At 42.2% G+C, this 27,944-nt stretch overlaps 1 protein-coding gene across 1 annotated transcript in view; it reads left to right on the forward strand.

Moving 5' to 3' along the window:
• heatr4 (HEAT repeat containing 4) overlaps positions 1-27,944 on the forward strand; it is a 57,645-nt gene that overhangs the window by 17,810 nt on the left and 11,891 nt on the right. The window contains exons 7-12 of the mRNA XM_048599763.1: positions 2,705-2,893; positions 10,710-10,870; positions 14,701-14,805; positions 15,426-15,544; positions 19,967-20,147; positions 27,697-27,766. Of these exons, the coding sequence (XP_048455720.1) occupies positions 2,705-2,893; positions 10,710-10,870; positions 14,701-14,805; positions 15,426-15,544; positions 19,967-20,147; positions 27,697-27,766 (825 nt within the window). The remainder of the gene's footprint in view (positions 1-2,704; positions 2,894-10,709; positions 10,871-14,700; positions 14,806-15,425; positions 15,545-19,966; positions 20,148-27,696; positions 27,767-27,944) is intronic.

Genomic DNA, 27,944 nt, shown 5'->3' on the forward strand with positions numbered 1-27,944 from the left:
ACGGTCGCTGTTACAAATACAAGCATTAGGCCTCTCCCACCCTAACCGATTCCCAGCTGGCAAAGGGGAGTCACCAGGAGATTGATGGCAATCTCCATAAAGAACTAATCAGTTTCTTTTCTTGAGCCATACCCTCCCTGTGTAGTTTTTTTGATGTCTGCTTATTAGTTATTGGAATATGTCAGTTACAGAGATGGGTGAACTGCCAAAAAGAGGCAAAAACAAATGCTACCTCCTCTCCTTTGGCTGTAGTATTTACGGCATTCACCCTCCCCCTACCCCTCACACACACTCACTCTCGTGCATATGTGCGTGTCTGCACGTGTGCACATGTAGTAATGGTGACAATAGGAGTAGTGAATAATACTAACAGTAACAGCTACAATCGGGGGTGGGGGTTGAGGCACGTAGAGCAGTAGAAATAATGTACATAGTCATCCATACAGAGAGAATTTCACTGAAAATAACAGGACTAATTGGGAGAGTCGCACATTATCATTATTGGAGTCACAGACTGAGATATCAAGGACAGTTGGGAGAATCGTTCAGTCACAGGGATAAATACAGTGTGACGCACTGAGACTTGCACAAGGATGGAGAGAGAATCTCTCAGCGAGCAGCAGGAACAATTGGGAAATCCTCACGCATGTAACAGGAAATATGAGACAAGCAGTCCAGAGAAGGTACTGTAGGTTGACACCAGGTAAGGTGGAAAGGACTGGCTTATAAGGAGAGGTTGGCAGTAGGTCGGCCCTGTACTCACTGGAATTTAGAAGAATGTGAAATGTGAAGCATACAAGATTCTTGGGGGACGAGACAGGGTAGATGCAGAGATGTTGTTTCCTCTTGTGGGAGAGTGTAGGATAAGAAGGGATGATCTCAGAATAAGGGGTTGCACATTCAAGGCAGAGATGAGGAGGAATTTCTTACGTTTGAGGGTAGTGAATCCGTGGAATTCTTTATTGCAGATGGCTGTTGAGGCTGTTATATTCAAGGCTGAGATAGACAGATTTTCAATCAGTAAGGGAATCAGTGGTTAAGGAGAAAAGGTAAGAAAGTGGAGTTGAGGATTATCAGATCAGACACAATCTCATTGAATGCTGGGGCTACTCAATGGGCTGAATGGCCTAAATTTACTCCTATGTCTTATGGTCTTAATAAAAATATGCAGTCCAGAGTTGTCAGCTCGAGTATTGTTAAATTTGGGTACTATATTGTAGGGAGCATTGAAGACAGTGTAGAAGTGATTTGGCCCATAGCTTTATGCACTTGAAAAGCCAAAGTATACATCTAAATACTTTGGGTTTCTGCTTCTACCACCCTTACAGGCAGTGAGTTCCAGAATCCCACCACCCTCTGGGTGAAAATGTTTTTCCTCACATCCTCTCTAAACCTCCTGACCTTGACCTTAAATCTAAGTCCCCTGGTCATTGAACCCTCTATCAAGAGGAAAGGTTTATTCCTGTCTACCCTATGTGTGATCCTCATAATCTTATATCACAATCATGTCCCCTGTCAATTTCCTCTGCTCTGAGGAAAATGACTCCAGTCCGTCCAGTCTCTTTTCATAACTGAATCTCTCCAGCCCAGACAACATCCTGGTCAATCTCCTTTGCATCCTCCCTAATGCTATCACATCCCTTCTAAAATGCGGATTCCAGAACTGCACACAATCCTCTAGCTGTGGCCGAATCATTGGATGATTACTTGGACAGGTATGGACAAAAAGTGCAAGGTTGGCACAAGGTGAAGATGCTCACTTGAAGAGTTGGTGCAAGCAGAATGAGCTGAATAGCTGCCTCTTGTGCCATAACGCTTCTGTAATCCCATGACATTCGTACGCTCACATACTTCAATGGCAAAACTCTCATTCAAGTATCAGTGTAGCATTACGTCTGGAGAATCAGATCAAATTGGACAGCAACGTCCTGATAGCCGTGTTTAACTTACAGGTAAAGACTGCAGAGTTTGCTGCTGATTTACTACATTATGTGCTGACCATTGGCAGTTTCATAGTATCTCTTCACACAAAATCAGGCCAGAATGTGTCTTCATCTATTCCCATTATTATCAATTGATGGGGGGATGGGCGTTTCATTTATTTATTCTTTCATGGGATCTGGACACCTCTGCCGAAGCCAGCATTTGTTGTCTATCCCTAATTATTATTGAACCAAGTAGCTTGGTAGGCCATTTCAGAGAGGGAAGTTAAGAGTCAGCTACTTTGCTGTGGGTCTGGAGTCACAGGTAGAATAGACCAGCAGGTCAGGCAGCATCAGAGGAACAGGAAAGTCGACAGGACTAGACTTTCCTGTTCCTCTGATGCTGCCTGAGCTGCTGTGTTCCTCCAGCTCCACATTGTATCGATTCTGACTCCAGCACTAGCATTTCTTGCTATCTCTGTAGAGTAGACCAGTGAGAATGGTAGATTTCCTTGCGTAAAGCACATGAGTGAACCAGGTGGGTTTTTATGATGACCGATGATTGTTAATCTGTGACAGTGGCCATGAAACTTTCTCTTTTATTAATAGATCTAAATTCCACCTTCTGCCTGGTAGGATTTGAACCTGCGTCCTTAGAGCAGTCCAGTGACATTACCATTGTGCCACTGTTGGAATACTAAGAGTCATAACAGGGCTGTAAATGGACAGGACAAATTTTCAAGTGACTGAATTTCTGTAAAATGCCACTAATTTCATTCTAGATGGTATCAATCTTCACTTGAGGGACGCGAGTGAAGTTCAAGCTGTGCCCGAGTCTCTCCAGCCGCTGATTAGTGAGGCCCTGAACAGCAGTAACAAGCATGTGCAATTGGCAGCAGCGATCTGCCATGTCACAATGGAGAAAGTGAATGAAAGAGTTACAGAGATCCTACGTGACAATCTCCTTCATGGTATGAACTAGCACTGGCTGATGCATGAGAAAAAGCTTTGTATATATCCAGTGCCTTTCACAGCTTTAGGACTATCCAACTTATATCAAGTCAAAAAGTAATTATGATACAGAAGGAGGTTTTTCAGCCCATCAAATCCATACTGGCTTTCTGGTACAATTCGGTCAATCTCATTTTCTCATAGCCCTGCAAGTTTATTTCCTTCGAGAGCCTTTCCAATTTCATTTTGCAAACATTGCCTCTACTATCATCATCCTTGTAAACAGCAAGTTCCAAGTCAGCACTCGCTGTATAGAAGCATTCTTCATTGCTTCCCCCACCCAATCTATGTCCTACAATCCTTTTACCACCAGCTAAGAGAGACATCCTTTTTGCTTATCTTAATTAAACCAGGCATAATCTTGTACACTTCTATCAAATCTCTCTTCAACCTTTTTTATGACAAGTTTTCCAACCTTACTTTGTTGTGAAACTCTCTCATCATTCGAACCATTGTTGTAAATCTTCTCTGCATCTCTTCAAGAACCCTCGTATTCTTTCTAAAGTGTGGTGACCAGAACTGAATGCAGTATCTCTGGCCTGGTCCGTCAGAGCTTTATCAGAGTTCAGCACAATTTCCCTGCATTTGTATTTAATGTCTTTATTCTTGAAAATCTATACCAATAAAACTGTGGTCATAAGATGTCTTGGGGAGCATTGTTTTTCAAACTGGAGGATATAGTAGGTAGAAATCACGTACCAAGACTCACTGTTTTCTGTCCTTAAGCCAAACTTTTAGCCAAGCTTTAAAATGGAGCTTATATAGTTTGGACAAAAACAGAAGTTGCTGGAAAAGCTCAGCAGGTCTGGCAGCATCTGTGAAGAAAAAAATATCCAAGTTAATGTTTCGAGTCTGGTGAATTCTGAGGAAGGGTTCTTTAGACTCGAAACGTTAACTCTGATTTTTTTTCTTCACAGATGCTGCCAGATCTGCTGAGCTTTTCCAGCAACTTCTGTTTTTATTCCTGATTTACAGCATCCACAGTTAATTTGGTTTTTATTTATATAGTTTTGGATTAGTTTGATTCGGTTGAGCTAAACTAATTAAAAGTCTCAACCCTTTCAAAGTATATAGTTTAAATGCTTCATGTTCAATAGATATATACAGTCTGATAGCATGAGGTCACTGAGTTAATAAATAATATCAAATTTTGTTCAGCATAATCAAGCTGACAATCATCTGACAATTGAAAACTCTTGGAGTACAGTAACAAAAGACAGAAAAGTTATACTTATTAAAAATACAAGACAGACTTCAAACTGGATCTAAAATCTGGCCCTTGTACAGGAAACCCATTAATTCCTTCAAACAAAACATCTCATTTCCACACTGGCTAAAGTCTCTGACTAACTGCCTTGAACAATGTTAAATCTCAGACTGATGTCCCTGACTAACTGCCTCTGAACAATGCTAAAACCCAGACTGATGTCCCTGACTAACTACCTTTGGCAATGCTAAAACCCAGACTGACGTCTCTGACTAACTACCTATGAACAATGCTAAAACCCACACTGATGTCCCTGACTAACTGCCTCTGAAAAATGCTAAAACCCAGACTTTTCTGAAGAAGGGTCCAGACCTGAAACGTCAGCTTTCCTACTCCTCTGATGCTGCTTGGCCTGCTGTGCTCATCCAGCTGTACACCTTGTTATCTCAGATTCTCCAGCATCGGCAGTTCCTACTATCTCTAAAACCCAGACTGATGTCCCTGACTAACTGTCCTGACCTCAATATTCCCCATTTATGGACAATCCCTGATTAACGGAGACGATTCGTTCAATTGATCTAAAACCAACCTGTGGCAGGAGCACATGTCATCAATCCTGATTTTATATTTAATAAACCCTCTTAATAAAATGTTGTAGTTAAAACTCTGTTATGTGTCTGGGTTTTAGCATTGTTTCAGAGGCAGTTAGTTTACTAATAATGTGACAATAGTTAATTGGATCTTTCTATATGTGGATGATCTCTCTCTAAAATGATGTGTTACAGTGAGTTCTTCTTGTATTTAAAAAAAAGGCTGTTATTCATAAGCTTTGATGCCAAGGTTAGTGTTGCTTTTTGCGTTCCCTTTTGCCATTCTCCACTTAAATTCTTCCAGTGACAGTGTTACTTGTCTCTTCATCTTTGCTTGCATTTGGACCTGGTTTTCACTTGGAGAATTCACCTGATGTGCATCATTCACCCTCTTTTTTTTTGTATCAACACATTCTTTAACTCCGTCACCATCCAAAGAGCACTGTCCTTAGTTCCCAGCCTTTTCCATCTTGTTGGAATGTACCTAGCTTGTACCTGAACCACCTAAAGATCACCCATTGTTCTGTTACAGCTTTTCCTGTGAACCTTTTGGTTCCATTTTACCCTGGTTAGACCCCTTCTCACCCCATTGAAGGGAGCCTTCTTCTGATCTAGTATTTTTACTTCAGATTATTCCTTGTACTTTTCCATCACTAGTCTTATCCCAATATTCCTCCTCACTCACTTGGTCCAGTCAGCCCATATCTTTCCCTAGTTGTCTTCCTAATTAGTTAAGGGATGAACTGGTCAGGGATGAAGTTCCCATGAGCACATTTCAGAAATTCCTCCTTCTCCTTACCCTTTACTCTAACAGTGTCCCAATTGATGTTTAGGTAACTAAGCACTCTCAATGTCATCGTTCTATGGTTCTAGCACAGCTGGGATTTTGCTGCAGATTTGTCCTCTATATCTCTCACTATTGGAGACCTACACAATATCCCCCAATGTCTTCCTAATCCTAACTAAATGACTTCTCTCCTTTTTCCCTCAAGCGTCTTATCTTTGCAACATAGAATTACAGAAGTGATATGGTGCTAAAGGAGGCGATTGAGGCCATCATGTCTGTCCCAGTGAGCATTATGGCTTAGGGCCATACTTCTGCCTTTTCCCCATAACCTGCACATTGTTTCTATTTAAATGATCATCAGCTGCCCTCTTGAATGCCTCAATTGAATCACACTTCCAGGTAATACTTTCCAGACCTGAACCACTCAGGTGTAAAAGAATTTTAAAACATCTCATTTGCTGTACTTGCAGAACACTTTAAATTGATCTTAAAATTTGCGAATCTTTTACAAGAGGAAATCATTTTATCTATCCAGGTTTCTCGTAAGTTTGCAAAATTCCGTCACATGTCCTGTTCTCTCCAAGAAAAGTCTTACCATCTCCAATCTAGCCTTGTAACTGAAGGTTCTCATCCCTGGAACCGGTTTGATAAATCTCGTGCACTCTCTCCAATCCACTCGCATCTTTCCTGTGGTGTGGTGCTCAGAGTATGACAGTATGACAGGTCTAACCAGTGTCTTGCATTAGCTGAGCATAGCCACCTTGCTGTTGTACTGTACATCCCTATTTATAAAACCAAGGATACTGTCTACTTTATTAACTGCTTTCTCCACCTGTCTTGCCACCTTCGGAGATTGTGCACTTATACACCTGCATCCCTCCGCTCCTGCACCCCCTATTTTTTATTGGCCATATTCTTTATACAAAATTCCACTTCCCTTCTACACATTGATTTTCGTCTGCCACCAATGTGTCCACTCCATCAACTTATCTATTTCCTATGAAGCGATTCTCACAGTTTACAATACTTCAAATTTTACATCATCCACAGACTTTGAAATTTGCACTCACCAGTGGGTGTCTCTTTCTTGTACTAAAACTGAAAGCTGCAAACTGATTTTCCTCCAATTTTATAAGGCCAGTGATTTAAATCCCTTGAGATTGTGACACTTTAAATCCATGTTACAAGACTTGAAGCCTCCTCCTTAAAATTGTTGTGACAACACTGCAGATCGAGCCCATAAGAGCAGGGGTCTGTTTGAACTCCAATTTAATTTCCAATTGCCTGGCAGAACTATATTTAATGCCCTGTCTCTCTTCACCCCCACCCCACCAATCAGCACAGTCTGCTGGAAATGAGCTGGGACTTCTGCTTTCGGGTTTCCATCTGCCTTTTTTAAAAGACTGCTGTATCATCCTGACCTCAGCAAAAATCTGGTCTGAAGTTCACCTGCAAAGCGCACATCTCTGCTGTCCATTCATGACCTTAGAAATTCTCTATTCCTCTTTTCGTGTCTGGTTAGTCCCTTGTTTAACCTTTCAGTATGTGCCTCTAGAACAACTCTCTGTCAATATATATCCTTCAAATAATTCACTTAAAGTTATTCTTAACTTGATTAAGATGTTAATTTCTGAGTTTAAGCCAATGCTGTAGTTTAAAGAGGGAAAAAATTAAGGAGAAATACTTGCTTGCCAGTCACGTACTTGCTTTGTTGTGTCGTCATACTTTGATGATTTTGCCTTCTTCTGATTGTGGCCTGTCTGTCCTTATCCACTACCATCCCCTCCAACCCCAAATCCACAGCCCATCCTGTCCCACTGAACTCTAATACACCCACCAACTCCTCGAACCCCACATCCCTAGTCCATCCTCTCTACCCCGCACTCCAACCACCACCCTCACGCACCTCCGCCAACTCCTTCCACCATTCCCACAATCCCCAGTCCATCTTCTCCAACCAATTTGCTGTTAACATCCATTTCAACAAGTTGCTGAGAACACAGTGCACCCCCCCCCCCCCCCCAGTCTGTACCCTCCCACTGTGCTCCTTCCATTACCCACCCCACTGCCCCGTCTGTCCCCTCCCACTGTACTTCTTCCATTGTTCAGCACTTGGTCTTATTGCATCTCAATCATTTTTGGTCACTGCTCAAATACAGAAACAATGGCAGCTAATTGTATACAACAATTGATGTGATGTCCACAGACACAAGTGAGATAATCGTTAGATGTCCTACTTTTCATCCTACTTGTTCAAGGATAAGATCTGGCAATGACACTGGAAGAAACTCTCATGCTGTTATTTAAGGAATGCTGGTGACTTTCTGCGTGCACATGAGAAGACCACTGAACTTTTATTTTAAAGTCTCATCCAAAAGATAACAGTACGGTATTCCCTCAGATCTACATGGCAGTATATATGACTAGACATTTGCGTTCAGATCCCTGGGGTTGGATTTGAATCAATGACCTTCTCAATTGAGACATGAGTACTTCTACTGAACCATAGCTAAACATAAAATCCCCCAACTACTAATTCATAGGAGCAAATTACTACAGATGCTGGATATGTGCTGAAAACAACAAATGCTGGAGATCACAGCGGGTCAGACAGCATCCATGGAGAGACAGCTAGCCAACTTTTCGAGTCTAGATGACTCTTCATCAGAGCTGAAGTGAGGTGTGGAGGGGACAGCATTTATGCTATAGTTTTGGGGGGGATGTTGGTGGGATGTGGGGGTAGTGGAGGAAAGATGTTGATAGTTCAGATTAAATGATCAGAACATGAGAATGGCAGAACGATGGTGTGTCTCCTGCCAGATTTGAAAGGACATAGCACGGTGGTTCAGTGGCTATCACTGCTGCCTCACAGCGCCAGGAACCTGCGTTAGAATCCATCCTCGGGTGACTGTCTATGTGGAGTTTGCATGTTCTCCCCGTGTCTGCGTGGGTTTTCTCCGTGTGCTCTGCTTTCCTCCCACAGTCCAAAGGTGTGCAGGCCAGGTGGATTGGCCAAACTAAATTGCCCATAGTGTTCAGGGATGTGTAGATTAGGTGGCGTAAAGGGGGATGGGTCTGGATGGGATGCTCCTGAGGGTCGGTGTGGACTTGTTGCGCCGAAGGGCCTGTTTCCACACTGTAGGCATTCTATGATTCTTTGACAGACAGTCCCACTGAGATTGGTGGGTGGTCGGGGGGAGGGGTGTTGGTGGAGGGGAGAGAGGACATGATAACAGAATGTAACAAGCTAAACGAAAGGGAAGAAATAGGTAACAGTGTGGAGCTGGAGGATAACAGCAGGCCAGTCAGTATCAGAGGAGCAGGAAAATTGATGTTTCGGGTCATTTCTGAAGAAGGGTCCCTACTCAACGTCAACTTTCCTGCTCCTCTGATGCTACCTGGCCTGCTGTGTTCCTCCAGCTCCATACTATGTTATCTCTGACTCCAGCATCGGCAGTTCTTACTATCTCTGGGGAAGAAATAGGAATTGGTTCACTATTTGAATGTGTTGAACTCAGTATTAAGTCCAGAAGGCTGTAAAGTGCCTAGTCTGAAAATGAGATGTTGTTCCTCCAATTTGTGCTGTGATTCACTGGAACACTCCAGCATGCCAAGGACGACACTTGGCATGCGAGTAGGCCGCTGTGTTAAAATGACCAGCTATGGGAAGGTTGGGGTTATGGACTCTGCGTTTCGCTTCTCCAATGTAGAGTATCTTGTCGAACACCGTAGTGAAATGGAGAGAAATGAAGACAACTCCAGCAGTATGTCACCACCAAACACATCATCTCCTCACTCCCCGGTCTGCATTTTGCAGGGATCATTCTCTCCAAGACACCCTAGTCCATTCCACAACCACCAACACAACACCCACTCTCCCCACGGCACCTTCCCATGTAACCGCAGAAGGTGCAACACTTAAAAGGGCAGCCCTTTATCTCCTCCCTGCTCACCATCCAAGGGCTTAAACAGTCTTTCCAGGTGAAGCAGCATTTCACTTGTACCTCCTCCAATCTTGTGTATTGTAGTCACTGCACCCAATGTAGCCTACTCTACACTGGAGAAACCAAACACAGACTGGGTGACTGCTTTGTGTGCACACGTGACCCCGACCTTCCCATAGCTGGTCATTTTAACATGGCGTCCTGCTCGCGTGCCCATGTGTCTGTCCTTGGCATGCTGGAGTGTTCCAGTGAATCACAGCACAAACTGGAGGAACAACATCTTACTTTCAGACTAGGCACTTTACAGCCTTCTGGACGTAATATTGAGTTCAACACATTCAAATTGTGAACCAACTCCCATTGCTTTCCTGTTTTTTAAGTTTGTTACATTCTGTTATCATGTGCTGTCTCTTCGCTCCCCATCTCAGTGGGACTGTCTGTCCTTTCAAGTCTAGCAGGAGACACACCGTCGTTCTGCCATTCTCACATTCCGATCACTTGATTTGATCTATCAACATCTTTTCTCCACCAGCACCCTAATCCACCACTCCCACACCCAAGCCATGCCCCCCTCCCCAAGCTATAGCATAAATACTGTCCCCTCCACACTTCACCAGTTCTGATGAAGAGTCATCCGGACTTGAAACGTTAGCTTGCTCTCTCTCCATGGATGCTGTCTGATCTGCTGTGATCTCCAGCATTTTATTTCAGTACTAATTCATAGGTCTCTGTCTCAGTGCCAGGATGCACCAGATAGTACAGAAAATATTGTATTATAATGATACAGAAGATGACCATTCAGCCCACCAAGTCCATACTAGCTCTGAACAGAGCAGTCCACCGCTGTCATCTCTGCTTCCTCATTAGTTGTGGCTTTGAGCATATTCTCACTCATTCTGTAGAAAGATTCTTCTTCACATCTGATCTAGCACTTGTCCCAAATCTTAAGCATGGGGCCCTGGTCCATGTACCATCAGCTAATGGAAAAATCTTTGTCTGCCTTATCCAACCCCATCATAATCTCCTACACTTCTATCAACCCTGTTGTCAACTCTTGGAGAGAAGTCATATGAGACTCAACAAACTGTCTCTGCTTCTTCTCCACAGATGCTGCCAGACCTGCTGAGTTTCTCCAGCAGTGTCTGTTTACACTCCCCTCAACTTCCTTTGCTTCAAAACGAATGTGAAGCAGGAAGGTGCCAAGTTTGGTTTCTAGTCTGTGTTGAGTGACTTTTTTTTGTCTTACAGGAAATTCTGCTGATCGTTGGATTGCAGCTCAAAGCCTGGCTCTCAATGGTGACGACAGCTATCCTGTAGTCAGCAGAATTATCCAGCATCTCTTCGATAAACCAGAACCAGAGATTATGAAGCAAGTCTGTCTGATCCTGGGCCCACTCAGTGAGAGGACAGTACGTGAGCTGGAATATTATGGTGCAGCAAAATTCTACCAACCACTGTACAGCTGCCTTCTGTTTGGAACAGGCTAGCTGGCCTTATTTCCTCTTCTGCACAATTCATGGGCTGTTCAAACCTTCTGAGATAGAGTCAGTGAAAGGAAGGCTTGCCTCACACTCAGGAAATGTTAGGTTTGGAGACATGACAGGATAAAATTTACATGTGTAATGAGTGTTCAGTCTAGAGACAGCAACCAGAGCAGGATTAAATCTGTAAAACTGAAGAGTATTAATTCTGGAGACAGTATCAGGACAGAATATAGACCTGTGACTGAGAGTATTAATTCAAGAAAGTCAATAATAGGAGAAAGGGTAGATTTAACTACTGCATATTAATTCTGGAAGGACAGTACAAGAGACTCACAAGGTATTATTATGAAAGACTATAATAGGAGGGAGGATATACCTGTGGAGAGTATGCATTCCAAACAGATTGGGGAAAAGAGGAAGGGTGAGCACATGACTGAGAGCATTAATCTTGTGTGGTATTGAATTATACAGACGATGAATATCCCAGATTAGTCCACAGTCTGCACTGTGAAAGTTGGATTGAAGGTACAGTGCAGAAACAGGCCAATCAGCCTAGTTGCTTTATGCTAGTGTTAATACTCATGACCGGTCTCCCATTCCTCTTCAGCAATCCCTAATCCTTCGATTGCACTCTCCTTTCATGCTAACCCAGCATCAATGTTGTTTTCCTGAACTACGTCTTGTGATGGCTCTTTACGAATTCTTAACCACTTTCTGGGTAAGGCCTTTTTTTTTCCTGAATTCCGCATTGGATTTGTTAGTGACCATCTTTAATATTTTTGATTTCTACTGTATGGGCTCTCCCACAAGGAGAATCTTTTTCTTCTCATCCTTCCCTTTCATTGTCTTAGGATGTGACTTCTTTACTCCTCCTACCAAAATACATCGCCTCACACTTAATCTATATTGAAATTCGTTTGTCAGTTCATGCCTATTTTGTATGTGTATTAATATTGAATGTTAATTAGAACCCCCAGTCTGGTGTCATCCACTAATTTCAAGATGGCTGGCTTTGTGGTTCCAGGAGGAGCTCTTCAGTCTGTGGAAAAGATGATTAAAATGAATTATTGCATGAGCTTCCCTGTGGTGGATAGCAGGGATACCCTTCTGTGGTTATCACATTTGGTTAAGTCTCCATTCTTGAAGATAGTCATAATTACAGCATCTTTGAGATCCCCTGGCATGCTCTTGAGAGAGATGGGTCATGTATACAAGCCAAAAGAACTTCTCTGCAGTATCTCAGTATTTGGGTAGGGATCTGTCTACATCATTGGTCTTATTGATTCTTAGATATCAGATTCTTAGCTTTTCAACCGTATGTCAGACTTGGGTTGTGCTGAGGTGTTCAAGGGCAGCATACTGAGGGATGAGTCTGAGGGCAGCCTCAGAGGACTGAGTGTTCAAAGTGCCCCTTCCAACAAGTGCCTGCCTGTTTTGATTGAATGCCATTATATTCTTAGCTGTTAGTGGGATAGGTCCTTGGGTAGGTAGACCATGGATGGTCTTGACTGTGTTGAAGAATCCACACACATCCTGGTTGTTGGCAAATTGCTTTATTTCCTGGTGCTTTCCATCCACCGTGTGTTCTTTAGGTCAGTTTGTTTCTCTCATTGAACCTTGGCTTTCTTTTGTCTTACGGACCTGCTTTCTTTCCCTCGAGTTTTGGTGGTGTTTCCATTACTGGAACACCTTGTATTTGTGAGTTGGTCATGCCTGGCCCTCCTGGTCGTTCTTGTCAAGCCTTGTCTTGATGTTTCCTGTGGGTAACTGTTATGGAGTTAAGGGCAATCCAGACACTTTAAACATTCTGTGGTTCCTCATCATTGAGTCATTGAATGTCTCCAGTTTGGCTGTGAGGCACTGACTAGGTAGGTCTTTCTCTAGAGGCTGTGAATCCATTGAGATTGATTTACCTGAGGCAGTGTTTCTGAAGTCACTGCTTATTATTGGGCTGGACTAATGGAAATAGTAGACCAGATTAGGAGGTGGTCCAGCAGTTGGTCAGCTCCTGTCATAGCACAGATGGTGTGTTTATCCTGGTGCTGCCTCAATCTGATGATGACCCGATAAAGCAGGTACCAATGTCTAGAGCGAGGCTGTTGCTGAGGTCTTGTATTTGTCCCTCTGATGAAATCAGGTATTTGATATGACCAGACTTTGCTCTAGGCATTTCGTCAGGAGGAGGACTCCATTGTGTTTACCTTCTCTTTGTCTTCCTCATCAATCATACCTTCCCAGTGGTTTGTGTCTCTCCCAGTTCTGCCGTTAAAATCACTGGAGAATTAGCTCATATTCCTTTGAGACACGACAGTGGCTGATCAAAGTTTGAGTTGAAATCTCTTTCACCTCATCCATTGCTTCTAGGTTTGGGTGTACACATGACAACTATGGTGGACTATTTCTGAGTTAGGGTGAGCTGAAGGGTCCTGAGGTATTTGTTTATCTTATAGGCTGTGACGGGTGGAAGGGGCTCTCTGAAATGGTCAGCTTGTTTTTTTATGGTGAGACCAATCCCATGGTGTCTTCCTCAGATTTACTCTTCTGGTAAAAGGTATAACTGCTACCTTGTTCTTTGAGCTGAACATTCTCCTATCCACTATCTCTCACTCAGGAGGTGCCAGTGACATGATGTCAGAGTTTCTGACCTATGATCGCAGTGTGAGGCTCAGGTTGTCCATGAGGATTCTGATGTTCCACTTCCTAAACCTCATTTAGAGAGGGTGGGAGATGCCTATGCATGGGATCTTTTAGCACAAGATGTTTGTATCATATCATCCTGCAGAACAAGGTCTTTGTCCAGATGCAGGGATAGCTGGGGTTGAACTATACGAACAGGCACTAATGCTTAGAGGTTGTAGCTCCAGCCTGCCCCCCACCCGGCTTCTTTAGAGAGGCCTTCTTGATGCAATGAAGGTGCTATATAGGCTTCACAAATGGCTAGTTGGATCCTACCCCTGTGCTAATGCCATTTTTTGTTTTTACTATCATGTTTCAAGCTCTGGGCTCCCTCCCCTACCCCGGGTTGTGTCTGACTCTCTCCTCACTGCTCCTGACTCTGAAACTACTCTTCAGGTCAATCGCAAGTTTCCTGTCTGCCACCTTGCTGCTTCACTGACCATAGGTTCCGTCTCTCAAGGAGGAGCAAGAACAGGAGGGAGTGAACCTGTGCCCAGAGGACCAGACCAGCTAGCACAGGAGAGAACAAATCTGTGGTTGGAAAAGCAGTTTCTCATAGATTCTGCCTTTCCCAGGCTTACTCTTCCACCAATCAAACTCTGCGTTGTTTTCCTGCTCTCCCTGAAATACTCTTGATTGTTCAGTCATAATGTTAGCTTGTGTGTTTGAAATGTCCTTTGAAATCTTCGCCACCGTCTTTGCTACATTTTTGCAGGCCATTTGTAAGGTTCCAGACCCCTTATATTTTGAACCTTGCTTGAGGGACTCCCAAAGGTGATAAATGATAGGTTAGATACAGAGTAAAGCTTTCTCTACACTGTCCCCTACAAACATTCCCAAAACACTCCCAGGACAGGCACAGCAAAGGTTAGATACAGAGTGAAGCTCCCTCAAGACTCTTCAACAAACATTCCCAGGGCAGTATAACACAGGTTTAGGTACAATGTAAAACTCTGTCCCCATCAATCACACCCAGGACAGGTACAGTATGGGGTTAGATACACTATCCCCCAAACACATTGTTCATCAAGGTCTAGTATATATCCTGTTGGTATTTGGTAACCTCTCTGTTTAACCAGACTCTGGCACATTTCATACTGGCGAAGCATCTGAACAGCCGCAATTGGCAAGAGAAGGTGCTAGCATGCAACGTCTTCTCCTGTCTGCGTGGTTCACTTAACAAGGTAGGCCTGAGTTCAATATGTCACGTTAATTGCATATTCTGGCCTTCTGTTGGGACATGCTTCAGTTATACAGGGCATCGTTGAGACGACATCTAGAGTGCTGCACACAGTACTGGTCACTGTATCTACGGAAGAATATTAATGTGTTAGAAGCAGTTCAGAGAAGGTTTACTGGATTAATATCTGGAATGAGTGGATTGCATCATGAGGAAAGTCTAGACAGTAACATATAAGAGCCTGAGGGGACTTGACCAGGTGGATGTGGAAAGGATGTTTCTTCTTGTGGGAGAATCTAGAACTGGTGTCATAGTTTAAAAATGAGATGTTACTCATTTAAAACAATTGAAACATTTTCTCTTGGTGATTTTTCTTTAGAATTTCCTTCCTCAAAAGGCAGTGGATGCAGAATTCCTAAATATTTTTAAGGCAGAGGTACATAGATTCTTGATGACTAAGGGGATGAAATATCCAGGGATGTACAGGAATGTAGAGTTGAAGTTAAAATCAGAACAGCCATGATCTTATTGAATGTCAAAACAAGCTTGAAGGGCTGAGTGGCCTACTCTTGTTCCTTGTTCAGATGTGGAATAAAATGCTCTGTCACCTTTTTGATGACCCAGGATTTAACGCGCAAGATTGTGCACTTGATGTGGAATGACTGGAACAGCAATGTCCGACAGGCAGCAACACACTCATTGGGAGCCTTGGGACTGGGGAAGGAAGCCCATGATAAGCTCAGGTGAGACAGAATAATGGAGAAGCCTGTAGCTGTGAAGCAGTTCCTTGACCATTTCAATAGGCAAAGGGCCTATCTACATAGCCTGTCCAAAATGCTGTGACTTTGACCTACGTCTCCTGTGTCGTAGCTCCACTCCTCAGTGAGTCTTGAGTCTCCATCAGCGCCCAAGTGTCTGAACTGGTATGTCACAAGCTTGGGCCTGCTGTAGATTCCTTTTTGGGTTGGTGGCACAAGTTGTTTTAATCATTGATTTTACATCACACACAGTTTGGAGGGACTCATGTTGCCTGATACTCGTGTAACCCCAGAAAACATAACCGTGTCTGTCCTTGGAATTGGATGGTATTGTTTGACTTCTCCTTTGAATTGCTACCTTCCAGAGGGCAGAATTCAGGTAGTAAACAAAGTAAGATTTGTTTTTAAACTGCGCCATTGTTCTCCTTTAAAAAGACCACTGGATCTTTAAGACTTACCAGATAGACATCCTCTAAATGTAGCAGAGGCTAAGGGGTGTTGCTAACCTGTCCATCCTTTCCTCTATTTCTACATAAAACCCCATCCCAGATACTTCCCATTACCTTAACAGTGAAGGGAGGAGCTGTTGTAAACTGTCCGTGAGGCAGATACCCCACTGAGGAGGTCAGATTAAATGCTTTTGCTTACATTACCTAACATGTTTCCTGACTTCAGGACATTGTGAAGATGTTAATAAGTGTGTTAATAAGTTAATAAATATGGTTATTGCTGTAATATAGTACACAGCAAGTTATAACAAACATTGATGTGTAAATGATCAGATAATCTCTTCCTCATGAAGTTGATTGGGGGCTAAATATTGGTTAGATCTCTATAGAGAATGGCCCTGCTTTTATTTCTTAAACAGGACCATGGAGCTCTCGTATCTACCCAAGAGGCCAGGCAGATTTAACACCTCATTTGATAAACAGCATCTCTCAAGGTGCAGTGCTCCCTCAGTGTTGCAGTGAGTGCATTAGACCGAGCCCAGTCACTGAATTAGACTTGAAGCAATGTGCTTCTGATTTCAGAGTCAGTTGTTTGCAAGCTGAGTCTGGACTTTCACTGCTGCAAAGATGCCATCTATGGCTGTTACTTACTTCCACGTCTCTGTGTCAGAAGGTTGTGATTCAAGCCCAACTCTAGATACTTAAGTGTGCAGTCCAGCCTGATGTTTCAGTGCCAGTTTGAATGACATTCCATCTACTACTTCAACAGTACTTCCTTCACTGATGCACATATATTATCCATATGATACAGTGCAATAACTCGCTAAGGTTTCTTTAACAATACTTTCCAAACCTGTGACTGCTACCATCTAGAAGGGCAGCATGTAAACGGGAACACCAGCACATGAAGGTTCCCCAAAAGCTACTCACCATCCTGACTTGGAAATATATCACCATTCATTCACTGTCACTGGATCAAAATCCTGGAAATCCCTTCTTTACACCAAGGTGTCCTGTGATTCAAGATGATAGCTCACCACCATCTTCTCTCAGGCAAATAGGGGTAGGCTTGGATAAAAGCTAGGGATATGTTACAGTTGGGAAGAGCGCATCAGCGATCGAGACTCACTATTTCACAAGCCATCCCAAATATGTAATTTGCCTGACTGACTGCCTATCAGGAGAATGTAACTCACACCAGGTTTCATCATTAACAGGAAAGTAACTATTATAAATAAACTTATTCCTAACAAATGGCAAATAAAAATGGATTATTAATCAATAACTGTGTAACTTAAGCTTTACACATTTAAAATCTCAAATACATTAATTCACAAATAAAACAAACAAAGACAGAAAGTTTGACACAAATATTGTGGGTGGTAAATGTAGACAGGTGAAAACAAATCCTGTATTTGGGTCCAGACCACAAGGATGAATTTGTTGTTTCTCGGATCTTTTGAGTTTTTTTTAAAGTAATGGTGACGCAATATTGCCTGCAGAATGATGGTTGTACTTCAATTCAGTAGCTGATTGGGTGGGCCTAGGTCTTTTCTTGAATTTGAATTCTTTCTTTTCAAAGTTTTCAACTTTTGCCCCTTCACTCACCAAGAGAAATGGTGAGGAATGCTTCTTATTTGCAAGCTTTTAGATATCTGAGTGCACTGCACAGATCTGTAACAGACTACGGCTGCACCAATCCAAAGGCTATCATGAGGTAATCCGTTGATTCAAAAACTTCTGGTGCCATTCTGTCTCAAAATAGCCATCTAACTCTGTCAAAAAGTAACTTAATCTTGTGCAGCTAAAGTGTACACAATATAAACCCACTTGATCTTCAGAACTGTCCTGGTATTTTTTAGCTCCAAAGCAATCTATCTAACCCATTCTCGAATAGGTTCAATGACTCAGCCTCCATTTCAATAAGATCATCCTTTTGTTCTTGTACGTCCCCATAGGTATAGGACCAACCTGTTTGGTTTTTCTTCAGAGATAAGCCTTTAATCCCAGGAACGAGTCTCGTGAACCATCTTTGAACTGCTTCTAGCATAGTTATATCCTTTTCCACATTAAAAAAACAAACGTACACTGTATACTAGATGTGGTCTCACCAAGGCCCCGGGCTGCAGTGGTAAAACGTCCCTAGTTTTGTGTTCCATTCTTGAATTAAACACCAACATTTCCCTTTTCTTTTCTAATCACTTGCTGTAACATACTAACTTTGTGATGTATTTGTACTCTGCGATCCCCTTATTCCTTTAAACCACCGGGACTTGCACCGTCCCATAACTGACCTCCATATTTTTCCTGCTAAAATGTATTACCTTACAATTATCTGTGTTGAATTTTATTTGCCAGTTGTTTGCTTATTTTGTAGGTTTATTAACGTCCTCTTGTGATCTATAGAGTTGTAGAGTCATACAGCATGGAAACAGACTCTTCGACCCAACTCATCCACACCGAGCAGACATACCAATCTGACCTAGTCCCATTGCCAACATTTGGTCCATATCTGTCTAAACCCTTTCTGTTCATATACCCATCCTTTTAAATGTTGTAAATGTATCTGCCTCCACCAGCTTGTTCCATACATGCACCACCCTCTGCTTGAATACGTTTTGTGGTAGTCCTTCTCAATATTGACTATCCTCCAATTTAGTGACATCCACAAATTTTAAAATTCCAGAGTCTCAATTATTTCTGTATATTGTGACCAGCAGTAAATCCAGTAGAGAGCCATATGAAATATAATTCCCACCTTCAGCCCCTCTAACTAACTATTCTTTACTCCCACTCTCTGCTTTCTGTCTTGAACACCACTCGAATGTAGAAGAGAATTTCCACTGGAGAAGTGAATTTCAAACACTACTTACACTAAGAGGAGAAATTCCTCCTCATCTCCACCTTAAAGGTAGACCTTATTTTAAAATTGCTCCCTGTTGTTCTAGACTTCCTTGTAAGCGGAAACATCCTCTCAAAACTACTGTGTTAAGCCTGTTCCGGATCTTTTATATTCCACCAGGATCACTAACTATGGGGCACCCTATTGAAGGCCTTTTGAAAATCCAGAAAAATTACATCCACTGCATCGTCTAATCTCTATGAATTTTCTAAGGAGGAAACAATAACATGGTCAAGCAGAATGTTTTCTTTTGAAATCCATGATTGCTCTTCATTGTTCCTCATTTGTAGATGTTCTTCTATTGTCCTGTTTAGCTAGTCAAAGGCAGGGAGATTTCCATCAGCTCTGGGGAATGATACCAGTGGCGTCCCTCAGGCATCTATTTTATTTATCTGTTTTGGGTAATATCTTTATCTGAGTTTGGAGCTAGTGTTGATGAACGCAATAGCTAGAGATGTAGGTAATACAAAGCTTTTGAAAGCAGGAGCCTCTTAAATATGAACAAAATTGGCTAGTAGGTGATTTAAGTGCCCTTAGAAATGAATAGGCACAACATTTTAATGGTCAGTCTATGCTGACAATGGAAATGGTTACTATTAATTAATTTAATTGTAAATTAGACCACTTTCAGAAAGTTATATCTTGGTTATCAGTAATAGGAAACATGACATTGAAAGAGACCTTCTAACCTTTGTTTCTCAAAGGTATCTCTCTCTGGGGTTTCCTTAGCTCATGTCTGGGTTCATTCTAATCTTTAAGAGACATTGATGACAAAGGATAATCAATAACCATGTTGTCATTTGCATCATGCACCTATCAGCCTGATAGAAGGAAGATTTGATCCGCATTGCTCTGTTTTAATCTTGCAATTCCTAACTTGCTTATTCTCGTGCAGTTTGATTTTGACTAATACGGGCTGATTGTATTGTTTTGCTAAATAATAGAACATTTTTAAAGGCATAGTATGAAAGATATGGACCTGTCAGTGTATGAGGGGTGGAAGAGTGGACCGTGGGTGTGCGAGGGGTATTTGTACTGTATTAAATTGTTTTGCAGGGAGAGATTGGAGAAGGGGGATTGCAGGGGCCGAATCGAGGCCTTGTCATGTATTGGTCAGCTCGGAGTGATGACTGGAAAACTGATGCCAGGCTTCCTCGCCTGCTTCACTGATGATTCTGTTGGTGTGAGGCGAGAGGCGTGCCTGACAGCTGGTTTGCTGAAGATAAAAGATGACCAGGTAGGAACAGTACTCAATTACTCTACGATCTGCCTTCATAAAGCAAGTATCTTTAACAGTGATCGGAGCAGGATTCCCAGTTGATTATGCTGCCTGCCCAGTCATCAAGACACACATTGAAACAGAAAGCAGGTCTGACTGCGCATAGTTAAAAATGGAACAGTTCAAAAACAGAAATCGCCGGAGAAACTCAGCAGGTCTGGCAGCTGCTGACTGAGCCATGGTCACTCACCACCTGACTAATTGAAATCCTCAATAACTCCTAAAAGCAGACCCACGTGGGTGACTGCTAGAGACTATAGCTCACGTCAACAATGACAAACAGCCAGGCAGCTATTGCTTTGCCCACTAGCAGAAGGAATAGTCAACAGATCCATGTTTCACAATCAGTGACGGCAAAGGCCTTTGATTCCCAGATGATCCATAGAAACATTACCCATTTAAATTTGGTCAGCTGCACAAAGTGGGGGTGGTCAGAGGTATCCCAGGTGGCTACAAGAAAGCATCTGTGATACTTAGATCCCAGGAGAATAAAGATTACTGACAGAGTTTAATGCCACACTCACTGACCTCATTTTCACTGGAGCTCATATCCCACCCCATAGCCAAGACTCCAACCCTCAGAAGCCTACTTAAACCTCTTTGCTAAGATCCACAAACAAGACTGCCCCTGGTAGAACCAATATTTCAGACTATCCCTGAGCACTGAACTGATTTCTTCCCATTTTGATTCTATTTTTTTCTCCTTTTGTCCCGTCTGTTCCCACGCAAAACTCTTACAATGCTGTCTGCCTCTTTTAATAGTTTCCTGTTTCCAGGCCTTAACCAACTCCTCTTCATTATGGATATCCAGTCTCCTTACACCTCCATCAGGGTGGTCTCTAAGCCGCTGCTTTTTGTCATTTATATAAATGCTTTGGTGTGAACATAGGAGGTATGGTTAGTAAGTTTGCAAATTGGATATGTAGTAGACAGCAAAGAAGGTTACCTCAGAGTACAACAGGATCTAATCAATGGGTCAATGGACTGAGGAATGGTAGATGGAGTTTAATTTAGATAAATGTGAGGTGCTACACTTTGGAAAGGCAAACCAGGGCAGGACTTATACATTTAAGCGTAAGGTCCTGGGAAGTGTTGCTGAACAAAGAGACCTTGGATTGCTTGATAGTTCCTTGAAAGTGGAGTCACAGGTAGATAGGATAATGAAGACGGCGTTTGGTATGCTTTCCTTTATTGGTCAGAACGTTGAGTATAGGAGTTGGGAGGTCATGTTGCGGCTGTACAGGATATTAGGGGGGGATATTTTGGAGTATTGTGAGGATGTTGCCAGGGTTGGAGGGTTTGAGTAACAGGGAGAGGCTGAATAGGCTGAGGCTATTTTCCCTGGAGTATCGGAAGCAGACGTTTATAAAATCATGAGGGGCATGGATATGGTAAATAGGCAGGGTCTTTTCCCTGGGGTGGAGGAGTCCTAAACTAAAGAGCATAGATTTAAGTTGAGAGGGAAAAGATTTAAAAGGGACCAAAGGGGCAACTTTTTCACTCAGAGGGTGATGTGTATATGGAATGAGCTGCCAGAGGAGGTGGTGGAGGCTGGTACAATTAGAACATTTAAAAGGAATCTAGATGGATATATGAATAGGAAGGGTTTAGAGGGATATAGGCCAAATGCTGACAAATAGGACTAAATTTGTATAGGATATCTGGTCGGCATAGACGAGTTGGACCAGAGCATCTGTTTCCTTGCCTGTTTATCTCTATGCCTGTATGACTGTCCACTTCTTCCACAAATGGAGGCCCATTCTACCACCACCCTCCTCCAACTTGTTCACATCTTGAACAATCTCTCCTTCAACTCCATTCATTTCCTTCAAACAGAAGGGCATTGCTACATGGCCCTTGTTACGCTGCGTTTCTGAAATATGTGGGGCATGCATTTTGTCAGTCTTACCTAGGTTCAATTTCCAGTACATTGGCAATGTCATTGGTGCAATTTCCATGAACTAGAAAGCTTCTTTAACATTGTTTCCAATTTCTGCCCTCTCACTTTCACTCAGTCCATCTCTCATTTCGTCACTTGTCTCATTACATCTTCCTTTGATCCTCCAACATCAAGCCTTTCCCTATTTAATTTCTCCCATCTTCCTCCCTATCACAGACCTTCTTTCCTTTTGCTCCTTCACAGACTTGAACCTTTAACTTCAAATTTGTTATAGTTCTAACTTTTCCTAGTTCTGATGTTTTTCCTGGCCTAGAACCAAAACACATGGCCCCCAAATGAAAGAGAGGCTATTTAGGACTGAAGGAATTACTTCACCCAGAGGCTGGTGAATCTTTTGAATCCTGTACTCTAGAAGGCTGTGTCAGTGATTAATTATGTTCAAGACAGAGATTTGATAGGTTTCTGCCTGTTAAAGATTTCAAAAGGTATGGGGATTGTGTGGAAATATACTATTGAGGTAGGAGATCAGCCATGATCTAATTGAGCAGTGGAGCAGGCTCGAGGGCCAAATGGCCTACTCCCATTAGCTATTTCCTAAGTTTTTCAATGACAGAATTGTTAACTTCATGCAGCACAGATGTATCTGACCTGCCAGATGTTCCAGCATTTATTATGGCAGGGTTCAATTTCACTCATGATCCAGATGCAACAACAGCACTCATGCATTCTCTATACAAAGGCAGCTTCGTGCAATAGGGAGATTACACTGGGGGGAAAACAACCCTGGAATTCTCACCATTCCAGCGAGAAACACCAAAACTGACTTTATTGCTTGGTGCTGTCTGACTGCCTTGACATGAGCCACTAAAAGGTTAGTGCAGATATCACCATCACCTGCCTCCAAAATTCCCAAAGCCAGTGATGTGCACCAAAAACAAACGGAGAGTGAATGGGGGACTTCAGGGCCTTTCTCAGCTAAAAGCTAAATTTGAAACATTACGTTAAAATGACACAAATCCAGTGAAGTTTCAGTTATAGAATCATAGAGTCAAACAGCACGAAAACAGACCCTTTGGTCCAACTAGTCCATGCCGACCATATTCCCAAACTAAACCAGTCCCATTTGTCTGTGTTTGGCCCATATCCCTCCAAACATTTACTATTCATGTACTTGTCCAAATATCTTTTAAACTTTGTAACTGTAATCCAGTACTACTTCTGGAAGTTCATTCCACACGCAAACCACTCTCTGTGTAAAAATAATTTGCTCCTCATTTTTTTTAAAAACCTTTCTCCATTCACTTGAAAAGTATGCCTCCTAGTCTTGAAATCCCACCAGTGCAGGCACAACCTCTGGTTAGTGAAGACTTCAGCACAAGTTCAGAACAACGTCCAGTTCATGCAGAGACACCAGGTGACTGTAAAAGTACAAACAAAGGAGTTTGTACAGGAGCCCTGGAGTGCATGTGGTTGTGAAGAGGGACTGAGGAGAAGCGGCTGGGGAGACAGAGAAGGACGTGGGGAAAATAAGGTCTTGAAAATAGGCAGGCCACAGAACAGGCTGACAACATTAAACTGAAACTCACCACGTTAAACAGATACACTGTCACGATTTCAATAGCGACTTTAACGTGAAACAGCGGTAAATGAGTCCATTTTAAACAGGGACTTGATGTGTAAGTTTTTCCTGTGGATCAAGTAGAAATTGCCGGTGACATCACCCAGTTCTTTTGTAGCAATAGAGTTAAAAGAAGTTTTTAGAACTCATTCAGTGGAGCCATTTAATGGTCAGAGGCTGCACTACTTTTCTACAGTGGACATAATAGTGGCCACTTAGAATGGGAACTGATGACAGAAAAGTCATCAGAAAAACAGACCACATGAGGTTGTATGGAGAAGCAAATCCACGCCCTGTGAAATTTGTACTATATGAGTATCTTTAAAGTTGAATGTTTTGGTTTGCTGACTCACAAGTCCAGTTTTAACTGAAATAAAGAACTGTGGATGCTGGAGATCTGAAACACACTCACGCAGCAATTGCTGGAGAAAACCAGCAGGCCTGGCATAATCTGCTTTCAGTCTACGCTCCTCCACATAACCCATGGCCCTCGATAGCCCCTGTGCGACTAGTGCGACTCGTCCAGTCCATGCTCCACTTTCCTTTGCCCTTGCACCCTTCATACCAGCTCCCCCAGTATCCACCATGGGCAGACCTCCGGTTCTGTGCTGAGATTGAATATAGCTCTTATGTGTACATTGATAAATTCAGTATTTTAGAAAAAAAACAGTCTCATTGATAAATCTCATTCACTACATATAATTTCCTTCGAATACTTAAACCCCAATTAAAAAAAGACTTAATAAACAGTTAGAACTGTCATCTAAACTGCGAACTGACAAGTACTACACATTGATATTATTATGTGAAATCAGTCAGCAAAGATTCTATAATATCAATCCTCAGACTTGTATCAATATAGAATAAATGGTATACATTAATTTTTTTAACACTGCAGACATTTCCTACAAATATTTAAAGAGCAGGTGATTTAAATGCCTTGACAGCTTGCTTGACAGTTCCAGTGAGCTTGTTAACGTCAGTGATTTTATTTATAATTAATGCACAATCATGTGTCCTTTGCTCTTGGTAAAGGTAGACCTTAGCGCTCCCAAAGGGCTGCCTGACACTTTTACAAAGGTGCCCCGGACCACAACCAGATGGGTACCACACCTCTCCAAAAGGGTACTGTTCCTCTCCAAAGAACTGCAGTTAGTTTAGACCACCTTTTACCAGGTCTAAAATGCACGAGACGCAGTTTGGACATCCCATGAATGAAAATAAGATTTGCCCTCAATGTGTGCAGCTTCCCCTGTGCACCTACAGATCAGAACTGCATGCTGCAGGGTGACAATGACAAGGGCCAAACTTTCAGATTCATGCCTCTAGTACCAGTCTCGCTAAGACAGTCAGCTTCTCCATCTGTACAAAAGATTCAGCCCAGTGAGGAGGTGGTCCTGTCTTTCCACTGGCAGTTTTTTCAATGAAATAGGCAGATGCATTACGGATCAAATTGAATGCTGAGTAATGTGAACTGATGCATTTTGAAAGGAAAAGAAAGAGGAAAGGAATATTAGTAGAATGAAAAGATACAATTTTAAAGGGGAATGTAAGAACAGAAATCTGGGATGTAGGTACAAAAATCAGTGAAGGCAGCAGAACACATTGAGAAGATTGCTTTAAAAAAAAAACAAAATCATATTGCATCCTTGGCTTCACGCGTAGAGAAATAGAATCCAAAATGAAAGATGTTGTGCTTAATACTGGTTCAGCCTCAACAGGAACATTGTTTTCAATTGTGGGCACCACACTTTAAGAAGGATGTCAAGGCCTTGGAGTGGGTGCAGAGAAATTTTATTAGAATTGTACCAGCAATGAGGGCATCAATCATATCGAGAGATTGATGAGGTTGGAGTGGTTCTGCTTAGAACAGAGCAGTTTAAGGAGGGACCTAGTGAAGGTATTCAAAATTATATGAAGTATTGATGGCACAGATGAAGAGAAGCTGTTTCCACTGACAGAAAGATCAGATTTAAGAGACTCTGCTAAAAATCCAGAGGAGGTAAGCCAGGGAATTTATCATTTTTACACAATCTTGAATGTACTGCCTAAAAGGATGAGTGAAGAAAATTTAGCAATAACTTTGAAAAGGAAATTGGATGTATAGCTGAAATTGGGGAAAAAAAAACACTTACCTCCCACACCCCAACTCTTCCCCCACAGTCAGGTACCTGGTAGTGCTATTGGAGAGCTCTTTCACAGAGCCAGTATTGGGATGATGGGCTGCATGGCCTCCTTCTGTGCGGCTTAACCCTTTGCAAATAATTTTCCAGTGTTGCTTCTGGATTTTGCCACCACAGGAGCCGTGTTCACCTCGGGCCATGTGGAGTGCTGAATGAGTCACTTATTATCAGGCTGAATATCCAGTAATTAATAGGCCTGGTATCTGTTTATATTTAGTGCTGATATTGAATAATTAATGGATCAGAATGTAGCATCAAATACACAGCAGACAGCATCCAATCTCTCCTATCTATTCCACACCTGAACCTTATTTGTGTCTGAGATGAGCTTGCATTCCTTATGCTTTTTGTAAGCAAGCAGCTCATCACCTTCTCAAAGGGGAATTAGGGATGAATAATAAATAATGGCCTAGCCAGTAACACCGATATTCAGTGAATGAATAAAAACGTGAAGTTAATTTGTTGCTTGGTCCCGAATTGAGTTAAATTACCAAAAGACTCTTCTGCCTATGCTAACGCACCCGATCTCACATGGGGTTGGTGACAGGTATACTATATTAGTCAACTGTTGTGTCCTGGACTGAGCATGAGTAAAAAAACCAGTAATCAGATCCTGATTACTTTCAGATGGTAGGGATCAGTAACGAAGACTCATTCTGATGTCTGGGCTCTGACTGTCGTCTAGTGATTCCAGTCAGAACATCGAAGGGAGTGTTCCTTTGTTATAAAGTGGAGGTTGCCCCCCTCTGATAACTGAAACCAAAACACCCAGAGAGGCATGCCTCGCCCTATAATCTGTTAAAATGAGTGCGAGAAGGGGTGTAATCTGTTTTTTCAGCAACTTCTAGTGGTTAAGTAAAATAAACCCCGACACTTACTTTACAATCAACAAGTAACAATTTATTTATCTTTCTGTAACAGTGAACAAATTAGCTAAATAATTAACAAACCAAATAAACCCTTTCTAACTACTAACTGTTCCTGAATAAAACAAGATTCTAATGATATGCTGTTCCAATAAATACAAATAAAACAAAAATAATAAAAAATAGAATTTAGTCTCTCGAAATTACAGCCAGGTTACATGTCTTCCGGAATGTTCTGCGCCTTGTCCGTCAAATGTTCTTTCAGGAACATTAACTAGTTGTGCTGTAAGTACCTTTGATTTAGCTGGTGCTTTCTCTAAAACTTAGGGAAGACTGTGAGAGCTAGCAATTCTCTCTTGAGAGCTGTTAACTCTTGCAGATGGCAGTCTCCTGTCTTTGCCCAACTGTCCCTTCTTTTATCCCCTTGATGACATATCAATATTCCTTACAATAAGATTGGTCCTATGTTGTCAAAACCATCATATTTAAATTTAATTGGTTTTTGGTATCTAAGTGCCTGGTTCAAATTAATTGCCTAAATTCAAAACTTGTCTTGATAAAAATAAAACTGCTGCTTGGCCTGCTGACTGTACAGCCTTTTGATATAAATTTTTCAATTCAGGTGCTCTCTGTGCACCTGCAAACCCATAAGCTGCTGCCCACCGACATCCTTTTTGAATCTCTAAGCATAGAAAAAGCACATTATCTTTTAAAGGGACCACACACTGCTTTTCCCCCCTAGCATTTTACAAACACCAACATTTTACAAACGCCAAGTTCTAACATTCTGCCTTCCAATCCACAAATACTGTACCCAACTTCGCAACACCTTCCATTTGGACGAGTTTGTCAATGTCCACTGTTTTGCATCAAGGGCCAGCTCCTTGCGTTAGGGGCAGAGAAAACCTCAAGTACATTGAGCAATTCTTTGTATCATCAGGTCCTTCAACATCTGGTGCGACTGATGCAGTCTGATCACATCTGGAAAATCAAGGCATATGCAATCAAGGGTAGGTGTCTCTGCTTCGCCTTTACTTATTGGTAATTACATGTGCCAAGTTAGTTTTATTGTTCAATTCAATACTTGGTCCCCAAGTCCGTCAAATGGAATATCTGTTTGCAGATATTCAAACCCTCCAATGGGTTTGTAATTCCCAGGGGTGATCCTCCAACGGGTTTGTAATTCCC

This window comes from Rhincodon typus, chromosome 8, assembly GCF_021869965.1.
Source record: "Rhincodon typus isolate 14 chromosome 8, sRhiTyp1.1, whole genome shotgun sequence".
NCBI lineage: Eukaryota > Metazoa > Chordata > Chondrichthyes > Orectolobiformes > Rhincodontidae > Rhincodon > Rhincodon typus.